This window comes from Cimex lectularius, unplaced genomic scaffold, assembly GCF_000648675.2.
Source record: "Cimex lectularius strain Harlan isolate CLEC.00 unplaced genomic scaffold, Clec_2.1 scaffold289, whole genome shotgun sequence".
In the NCBI taxonomy this organism is placed as follows: Eukaryota; Metazoa; Arthropoda; class Insecta; order Hemiptera; family Cimicidae; genus Cimex; species Cimex lectularius.
Window position 1 is genome coordinate 121,128 of NW_019392889.1, and position 10,398 is coordinate 131,525.

Consider the following 10,398-nt stretch of genomic DNA (forward strand, 5'->3'; position numbering starts at 1 on the left):
TGAGTCACTATCTGATTAAAACGTCTATGATTCAAAAACAACTGAAAGGCTTTTAACATCAAACATACCCACACCATCGGTGGTGGTATCTGGGATGTGGTCCAATGAATGTTGTATGTTAAAACTATGCCAAGCTTTCGGTGTTTTATTTCACCTTCCTCAGGGCTCTCCAACTGGTACACAAACACATGTATATAAAAAAAAATTTAAATTACTCAGCTTTGTCAGTGAAATCAACAATAAACTTGTTCCATCTTTTTTCACTTAGTGATTTATAAAAAATAAAAAAATATATGTTTGTATATTCATTGGAGAGCCTTGAGGAAAGGTGAAATAAAACGCTGAAAGCTTGGCATACAACATTCATTGGATCACATCCCACTAAATATTTTGTGAATAGTAGCTGATCATATATCCATCATCATCAAACATACCATTTGAAAGAAGAGGAACGAGCTATTTAACAATAATGGGGTTATTTATGGAATTAATTACTCTCACTTGTCAACAAGACTTTTCCGATACAGTGTTCATTATAAATAGACTTAAGGGAATTCTTAATAAATTGAACTTATCGGGTTAATAAAGCTTTTTTAAAAATCTAATTTTAGTCTTAATTAAATGAGCATAAATTGTTATTTAGAGATTTTCAAAAACTTAATTTTTGGCATATTAATTTCATTGTTGATTAAGATAAAAACGCTCTATGATTAAGACACAGAATATTCTAATTTGGAATGATTTAGAAAATAAATCAATAAAACTGCTTTTTTGCATATTTTAATAAACATTATTTCAAAGTAGGTCAGAAAATGGTCAAAACTTGACCTCATTGTCAGATTCCTGAGTCTAGCGTTATAAAACCCTTAGATACAGACTTTTACAGAAATCAGTGATTTTTACTACTAAATTAATTAGTACTTACCTTACCAATACGACCTTTCAGCCTGACTGACAGTCCTAGTGCAAGCTTTAACATCATTTTCCTCAAAACCTGGTGAACCGATTTTCATGGTTAAAATTTGTTTTAAAGAAATTGTTGCATTTTATAACTATCAGACTATTATTTCCATTTAAAAAAGTTAATTTCTGACAAAATAATTTTGCTATTTTCTTATGGAAAGATTTTATATATTTTAGTGGTATGTCATTAAAAAGCTAAAGTTAATGTTCCTCTTCTTTCAAATATAATATTACATTAAAATCCTTTTAGCTGTTTAAATCATCAGGATATTCCTTCCGACAATGCCTTCTCAAAAATCAGAATAAAAATAACGGAAAAATATTATAAATTTAAATCAAACAAAAATTTATATTTAGGGGTCTCTAGAGGTTCTAAAACGAAATTTCATATTAGTTTAACAGGAAAAAAAAGTATTATATATATGACCTAATAATACACTTGAAAAATATATGGTTTTTAGAAATTTGTTTGTTATTGATAAACTTTGATGGGTATTTTATTCACTTCCTTTTTTTTTTTAAATTAATTACTTTTTAAATATTGTTTCTGTTGAATGGCATGCTTGAATAAACAGATAATTAAGAGAATTTTATCTTCAGTTGGTTCTTTCCTTGAAGTCCTAGTGTCTTAAAAATAATTTTATTTAATTATTTTTCTAAAAATATCATTAGCCATCAGAATTATACCTTCTCTACTAAAACCTATTTTCATACATACTGTAATAATAAATTAAAAGGTGAAAAGGTAATTCATAGCAGTCTTGAAGTTTAATGGCCTCTAATGATGATGCATGAATAAAAGTGGCCTGCATCAGTCAACTTATAAATCTAAGAAATTAGACATTGTGTGGTGTTTTTGTCTGAATTTATAAATCAAAATTTCCCTAAGTAAAGTGATACCAGGAGTTTGATGTAATCTGTCATGTCATTTGGTCAAACAGTACTATGCCGATTTGAATGAATAATTTATATTTCTGTTCATATTTCATTTTTTATCAACAGGATAAATACATGTTAATATTCATGGCAGGAGGTGTAAACAAATTTGATCCTTATTTAAATAGTAATTCTTTATATTGTTAATGATTATTTGGAGATTGTGAGATGCGGTCTGGTGTGACGTAGGTTTTAGAAAAACATTTTCTTTATCGTGCCAACGTTTCGATGATCTCAATAAAGATTGAAACGTTGGCAGGATAAAGAAAATGTTTTTCTAAAACCTACATCACACCAGACCGCATCTCACAATTTCCAAATAATCATTAACTAACGATCACTAAACACCACACATATATTTTTAATATTGACTGTGTGTGCCTATATGCAGATATGCACTCAACACATGTGAGGGAAGTGTTTAGGTTTAGGTAAATTAAGTGCTGAGAACACTAGCTTTCAATAATAACCTTGATCGGGCTTTTTAGTGATCAATGATGGTGATTTACTTGAAAGCATAAGCTGAGTTTTGCATACTACCATTATCAGCCACATTAAAACACCTAGCTTAACGGTTAGAAAAATTTGGTTTTTAGAATTGCCAAGATTATTTAATAATGATATCCAATATCCTTAAGATTTATATGAGGTCCGATTAGTAACAGCGCCTCACATAATTTAGGTGGCTGTTTAAAGAAATTTTACAAGTTTGAAAAGTAAATTTATTCATTATTTTGCTGATCAGGTGTTCATTGAAATTTTTAACAAATTTTTTAAATTATTTATTTATTTTTTAATGGCTTTATGATTTTACATATTAGCTAAGGCAGAGTATGTTTATAGTTTGTATATCGTAATCATTTCTTGGAAGAAGGGAAGAGCGTTAAGAAAATTTTAGGGGTGTTGTTGATAATCGAACCCATTACCCACAGGGTCAATGAGCCAAGACTTGCACATTAACAACTCAGCTACTGTGTTCCTCTTAAGGCAGAGCTTTATAATATACTTAATAACTTTTGATATACTGTGTGGATTAAAAGCAAAAATTGACTGATCAATCAGAATAGTAATGCTGCAACAAGACCATCTTAAAAAAATGGGGAGTAACATGTCTCACCCTGCTTCTAACTCTGACATTTCACACATACCATTAAGCAAACGAGATTCTTTCACAAAACTTTCTTCTTTCTACTAGTAACTTGTTTACTATATAATTTTCCTATAATAAAATACAATACTGACATATTGAAGTGTTTAGAATCTGTATTCTAGGTCAACCTTAAAATAATATACTTATAAATATGTATAATAATTTAAAACTTTTCATTTTTGTAGATATTAAAATAAAAGAGGAAAAGCCCGAAGATGCTGAAATCAATGAGATTGCAGCAAAGATTGTTCAGCAAAACAAAGTTAGGATGGCATTTGCAGCTGCGGCTGCAGCAGCCACCTCTAATTCACCTCATGCCAGGGTAAATCCCAGTCAACCGAGTAGTAGTGGAGGAGGTATTCTTAGCTACTTACAAAAAAATAATAGCAAACCGGTAACATCACCACCCCCTACTTCGCCTTCACCCCAGGCAGAAAAAGTCCCTTTAGATGTCGCTAGCCAAAAAGGTATGCTGTATAATTCATTTCACTGATACTTGATCATAATTTTTCTTATATTTTACTTTTGTTTGTTTGGTTTTTAGGAAAATTTGGTTGGGTGCTTTTAGGAGGAGAACATATACCATACATACAGAGAGGAGATGAGAAGTATTGTGCTGTTAGGATGGTTGAAATGAAACTACTACTCAAATATCTTAATTACTTAAATTCTGATATTTATTCATGCACGTGTATTCGGAGTTACTATATCACAGAGCACGAGGCAAAACTTTTAACAGAAATAAACCTAAAACATTGTGAAGGACGGTTCGGAAGAGACCATTTCACGACAAAGGACCTTGTTGTTATGTTAAGCGATGCTAGTGAATTTTATGAATTTTTAGATCTTTGTTATACAAAGTTAGTTAATCCTATGAGTTCCAATACAAAAGAACGATGTGGTTTTGTTAGGATAAACAAGGATTCGGTTGTTCCTTACACAATAAAAGATGGGGAAAAATACGTTCCCTTGTTTTATTTTGAAGGTGAAACTGAAGCTTTGTTGAAGAAGGCTGCAACATTAGGACCTTGGCATTTAGCATATTTAAAATTTTGTTGTAAAATTCAAGGTATCCGGAATGAACTTTTTTCTAATGATAGTTGTCATGTGATAAGTTTGCAAGACATCAAATCCTATTTTCCACCTGGGACTGTATTCGATGAATACTGGCCTCCGAAAATACAAGCTTCTCAATTATTTGCCGCTAAAAGTAGTGGCCCACGGACAAATCAGCTTTCATGGATCCAAGCTCCAGGGACACCTACGTCAACTTCTTCCAATACTCAAGTCGTCAAGGACGTAATAGAGACACCGAGAATGGCACCTCAAGTGGCAATGTCTAACAACAGATGGCCACCCACTGTCCAACCTAGATATTCACAAGACCTACCTCCTTCATCTAGATTACAACAGCCAGCAAATCAACTGCTAAATGTGAGTATTATATCTTAAATTTAACTATTGTAGAAGTATAATTTAAAAAAGTTTAATATCACATTTTAACCACTGGTTGTGGAATTCTATGGTAAAGCTTCAGATTCACCATTTGAAATAAAAGGTTGGGATTGTTACTTTTCTCTGCACTCTGGACTGTTTTGTTTTATGACCCAATGTCCGTACAAAATGTAATTGTTTCCTACTAAATTTCAAAAACAGAGCAAGATGTTCTAATAATTAAATCATAGTTCTATTCATGTATAAGCTTTTCCTTAAATTTCAATATTGCCAATATACATATTGGTTCAAAATTATACACTTTCAATTTAAAATCATATGAATAATCAGTGGTGTGCGTGTGCGTGTGCGTGTGTGTGTGTGTGTGTGTGTGTGTGTGTGTGTGTGTGTGTGTGTGCAGAGAGAGAGAGAGATTTAATTGAGTGGGTTTTATCCCGAAGAAGGAGATTGGGTTTGTGTATTCCACGCCCAATCACCTTTTAGGTTTTATTAACTTATAAGTGTTAAATGTTCTTGCTTGTGATTGAAAAGGATGACAATATTTGTAAAGTTGATGGTGTTGGTTGTTTACCGATTAATACCAAATATTTAACTGCTAGCAAACAGTTGATTGTTTGATATTATCCAAAATTTACTATTCCATAACACATTTGATCATTGTTTGGATCAGCATTGCTAATATTTTTTTATTATGTAGCCTACTGATTTGGTAGAAAACAAAATTTATTTATTGTACTGACACAAAACAAATGTACTTTTTCAAAATTTCTTATTTTTCCATGTATTAAAAATTTGTTAAAATCTATGCTATAGACATCTGCCGGAAATAACTCAATGAGGCAGTTCAGTGGTAATAGAATGCAATATACATTATCATCTCAACCTTATTTTGGAGATCCTGTCAGCCGTGTCAGTGCAGTAAGTAAAAATAGACTATATAAAAAAAAAAAATATAGTTTAAATTATGAAAATATTAATCAACGTAAATATCGTTTAGGCGAATGTCCATCACACTATGACTGTTGTAAGTCAACCGACAACCACACTCCGGGGTTCAGCTGCAAATTCATCCATTCCGTATGTATTATTCATTTATTTTTTAATATTGACGGAAAAGGGGAATTCAAAATAAGTTATACGTTGAGATGAGTCAGTGTCTCGGGAGACCAAAAATCCCAGCAGATCAATTGTATACCATCAAAGTATCTAAACAAAAGTCTCGGTTTCAAATCCCGCTTGTGACAACAACTTTTCATCTCAACTTTCTCTGCATTATTTAGTTTACTATAAAAAGTAAAAATAAAGTTAATTATATAATAATAACCAATAAATTTATTATTAGTGACATTCACATACATTGAAACTTTGCCCTGCTAATTAAGTAGACCATTTGAATGTGATGATGCCACAGTACATCATAGAGCATCGGACGTCTATCTGAAAATTGTGGGTTCAAGTCCTCTTGTGACACTAACTTTGCATCTCAACTTTCTTTCCACAATTTAGTTTACAAAAAGTAAAACTAAAGATAATATTAAATTAATCCATATTTGTTTCATGACCATAATTAATTGACTATATTAATGTGTAGAGATTAGTGACCGTTAATCGATCGTTATTCAGATATCGTGAGATGCGGTCGCGTGTGATGTAGGTTTCAGAAAATAAAAATAAAGAAAATGTTTTTCTGAAACCTACATCACACCCGACCGCATCTCACGATATCTGAATAACTGACTATATTAATTATTCCAATTAAAACCTTAGATGAAAATAATAATTAATTACAATATTAAATACCAATAAATTAATACATACTTATGAAACATTCTTTAGGTTTTTAATATTTCAGTCTGAAAATGAGAATAATTGTCTTTAGAAGCATATTAACTAGCAAAATTAAAATTTGCAATTTAATTCTATTAACATTAACAAATAAATAAAAAAAAACCTTCACTATAAAAACAAAAATAAAAATTTAAATGGCATTGACTCAAGCGCTGTGTTGCTAATGTGTAGTATATCTTTGTTGTGTCAATTTAATTATTAATTGTATATTATACATTTGTTTTCAATTGGAATTGATCATTGGAGATATGAGGAGATTTATGAAAATGAAATTCTTATGCTTTTATCATTTTTCTCCTTTAGTTTCCACTCATATGCAAAGGAGGATTGGTGAGTTCTCCCCTCCCCGGACATTTAGAAAATTGCATTGGCATTATTTTCTCTTTGCATGAAGTGCTTCATTTATGTAAATTAAACATGGTCAGGCATTGCAGTGCATTTTTAAGTTTGTTTATTTACTGTATATGAAGACAAAAGTCAGTCTTTAGAATTTAAAGAACAAAAAACATTTATAACTCAAAAATGTTTGTCTCTTCTGTAGTTTTTTATTTTGCAGTTATGCATTGGAAGTTGAAAGTTACTCTTTTGTATAATTATCGATATTTTGTTTAAATAATTTTGTGTTTTGTTTTTTACAGGTCTGGAACATACAGTACGTCTGGTATAAACAACACAATTTCTCATGCAAACACCTTGCCCATTATGAACAGAACTATAATGCCTCATCCTCACATGCCGTACAATCCTCAGCATAATAATAATAACAACTGTCAGAAGCATCCTCCACCTCTAATTCCGGTCAATGGCAGTACACCACGGTTTTTCAGGCCTGAACTCATAGACTTGTCATCTCCTCCACACTCCCCTCATAGGACTCCAAGAACAATGGACAAAACTCTGGAAGAAAAATATAAAAATTTACTCGAAAATAACCATGCCGTCATGGATGGAAGAACTAGTCATCCTGATAATAACAAGGGGCACCTTCAGGGTGCGAACAATTTTTCATCATTTTACCCACCTTACGTTTCATACGAAGGAATGGTGGCACAACAAAAAAAGGCAGATACTAAAAAGAATGATAAATCTCTTTATGGCGCCACAAATAAAACTAAAAATAACAATGATGGCTGGCATAAGTTAATACCAATCATGGAAACGCCAGTTAGAGCGACCAACATTCCATGTCCATTTAAAGTAAATAGATTTTTATTTTATATTTACATGAGATAAAGTTTAACTTTTAAACTTATTTTAATTATTTTTTTGTGTAAAGATGCAGAAAGCTCTCGTTAATGGAAAAATGGTTCCTTGCATTAATGCCAAACCTCACGTTTATTCAGAATTACTTATGACTGTTAATGATTTAATGGAGCAGTTTTTTCCTCAAGTCAGCATGGATAAATGTAAAGAAGTTTTACAGAATGTGTTGCAAGTAAACCTATACTCTGGAAACTCGTGAGTATTTTCTTTTATAATTTTATTGAAAATATAAGAACTGTTTATTTACATAACTTTTTTGTAATTCAAGGCAAATGAAGGAGGCTCTTTTAGAAGGTAAAAAATTAAAAAATTTCAATGACGTTTTGCCACTCATACAACTCAAAGATGTCATGCAATACATGCCTCAATTAAAGTAAGTTAGACAATTATTATTGCTGTAAAGTGATAGTATAAAAATATTTATAATAAATAATTTCATTTATAGATATGTAATGGAAGGCGGTAGTGAAAGTGCTCCAAAGCGACCGAGACTGTCTGAAAGCCAAAGCTAGGAGTACGCAGCGGTCAGCAATGCATCTTGCTGGCCGTTGGAACAGGATTGCAGTTCATGTAACAAGCAGCATAGTATTTCTTGGCCTCCTGATACACGTTATACTCACTATTGGTAACTTGAATAGTGCTACACAGATTTGAGTATGAAACTAAAAAAAAAGAAAAAAAAGTGGGGCAGAAATTTTTATGATTTTGTATTATATACATTTTATTTATTTAAATGTCATTTTCATTATTTGAACAAGAAGAATGTTATTTTTAATTGTCAAAAGCAAGAAATATATGCTTTGAACATTTTTTTTCTACCAAAAGGATACAAGCAGTTATTTATTAATAGTATTAAGCATTTCTTCTAGATAATGATGCATAGATTTTTTGAGTAGAGGCTATATGAAAAGAAAACTAAGCCAGGTAAAAATATACCAATTTAGTGTGTTAAAATTATTTCACTGAACTGTATTGATAAGAAACTGTTTATTTTTGTTGTAAAAATACCTTTATAATTTGTTTTCATTGTATTTTAAACAAAAATGTACTGTTTCTCTTTATTATTAAAAAAATACATAAATAAATAGTATAAGCATTTGGATTAAAGTGCATATGTAATTGCCACAGTTGTTTTAAAGTATTATAACAAATGAATATTAACAAACTTACAGATCTGATTTCAATTGTAATGTAAAATTGTGACTTTTAATTATTAGCAGTAATGAAAGTTTTCAAAATTGAAACTAGCCAGTTAAAATAAAATGCTATCTTATTGCATTATTGTCATACTGCAGCATAGTTTTTCATTTCATCGTCAATTGAATAAGAAATTTAATAAATTTTCTTGAATCTCTTTAAACAAAATTGTCTTATTAAAATATATTTTAAATCAAAATTGAATAATAAACGGAATAAAAGATTTTGTCTTTTGATCTTTTCTTTCAAAGTCTTTCTGGCTGTGTAAGTCGTGTTTTGTTTTTTTCACACTGTTCAGTGAGTTCTCAAGAGAAGTCGATATGGGGACTTTTAATGACATCCACGCTGGATTCCATTCCGCAATTTAAGATGTTCTTTTTCGAATCTCTGTACATAATTACCAAATTGCTATTTTTTATTACTAACTAGTATGTTGTTGTACATGACTTTTTGTATATAATTTAATTGTAAATATGTACATAAGTCTTGTAGTTTCCTATTTAATAGCAAATGAAACTATTGCGAAAATGATTGTAACAACGCAATACTGCTATAAGAAAAAAAATAAACTACAATAGTGATTTAACTATTGGAAAACATGTTTTTGTTAAATAACTTAATTATTAATTTGTATAAACCTTTGGCGTGGATCATGACTGTATAGCAGATCGATCTAATGTGTAAAAACTATAATACAAGAATTTAATATTTTATAAAACCATTTTTTGACAAATATTTTCCCATCAATCATGCAATAAAACTATTTGAAATAGAAAATAAAATTGTGCTGTAAGTGTGATTATCCACTAAATTCTGTTTTTGTTATAATTATTTTTAAACAAGAAAGTAAAATGACTTCACATTTTTTTTTAAACTGTAAAGTAAGACTTCATTAATAAAAGTTATTAACTGTTTACATTTGCTTAATTACTATGTCCTAAATACATTTTTGTTAATAGAACATTCATTATATAATCAATTTTTATTTATTTGTGACAAATTTAGTACTTTTTATTTAAACAGTGCAAGTTTTTTTTTAAGTCGATAAAAAGGGTTTAAGATCTACCTTGCTAACTTGCTCTGTTAGTGCATTATGCCATCTTCATTGAGTCTGACAGACAAAAGGTGGTATAATGCTGTGCTTTCTTCTCATTTATCCTTAATAAAATTTAATTAGTTTAATTTTAAACCACCCTCTCAAAACATTGCCAAAAAAATTCAGTAATCATTCATTACTCATTCAGTTATCAGAGTTTAATTAAAAAATAGTACAATTGGTAAAATTTGTTCTCGTATTCCAACCTATGTTTGGGGTTGGTTTCCAGTTGGAGTCCTCGAGTTTATGGCTAAGGCAACAAGCTAAGGCCAAAGAGCAAATGTTTAAACAATAACTTGAAATAGTTGATACCTTTATGTACATTCTTTTTTATGTAAATGTTTGGTACTTTTATGGAACAAGGAAAATATAACCACCTACAATCACCTTTTTTTAATAAAATCAAAGCATTCAAAATCATTATGAATGAAAGAAATGCTTATATAAACAAATCCACTATGCACATTCCCTAAAAAAAAAACTCACAATG

General features: G+C 30.2%; 1 protein-coding gene across 3 annotated transcripts in view; it reads left to right on the top strand.

Annotated features, from left to right (window-relative positions):
- Positions 1-8,297, top strand: part of LOC106666525 — a 38,452-nt gene extending 30,155 nt beyond the window's left edge. For 2 of the 3 annotated variants that reach the window (XM_014393792.2, XM_014393794.2), the window contains 8 exons: positions 3,235-3,516; positions 3,594-4,483; positions 5,318-5,422; positions 5,502-5,581; positions 6,991-7,549; positions 7,629-7,810; positions 7,884-7,988; positions 8,061-8,297. In XM_014393792.2, the coding sequence (XP_014249278.1) occupies positions 3,235-3,516; positions 3,594-4,483; positions 5,318-5,422; positions 5,502-5,581; positions 6,991-7,549; positions 7,629-7,810; positions 7,884-7,988; positions 8,061-8,127 (2,270 nt within the window). In that variant the 3' untranslated portion in view covers positions 8,128-8,297. The remainder of the gene's footprint in view (positions 1-3,234; positions 3,517-3,593; positions 4,484-5,317; positions 5,423-5,501; positions 5,582-6,990; positions 7,550-7,628; positions 7,811-7,883; positions 7,989-8,060) is intronic. The other variant, XM_014393793.2, reaches the window with a different exon arrangement.
- Positions 8,298-10,398: the final 2,101 nt, after the last annotated feature.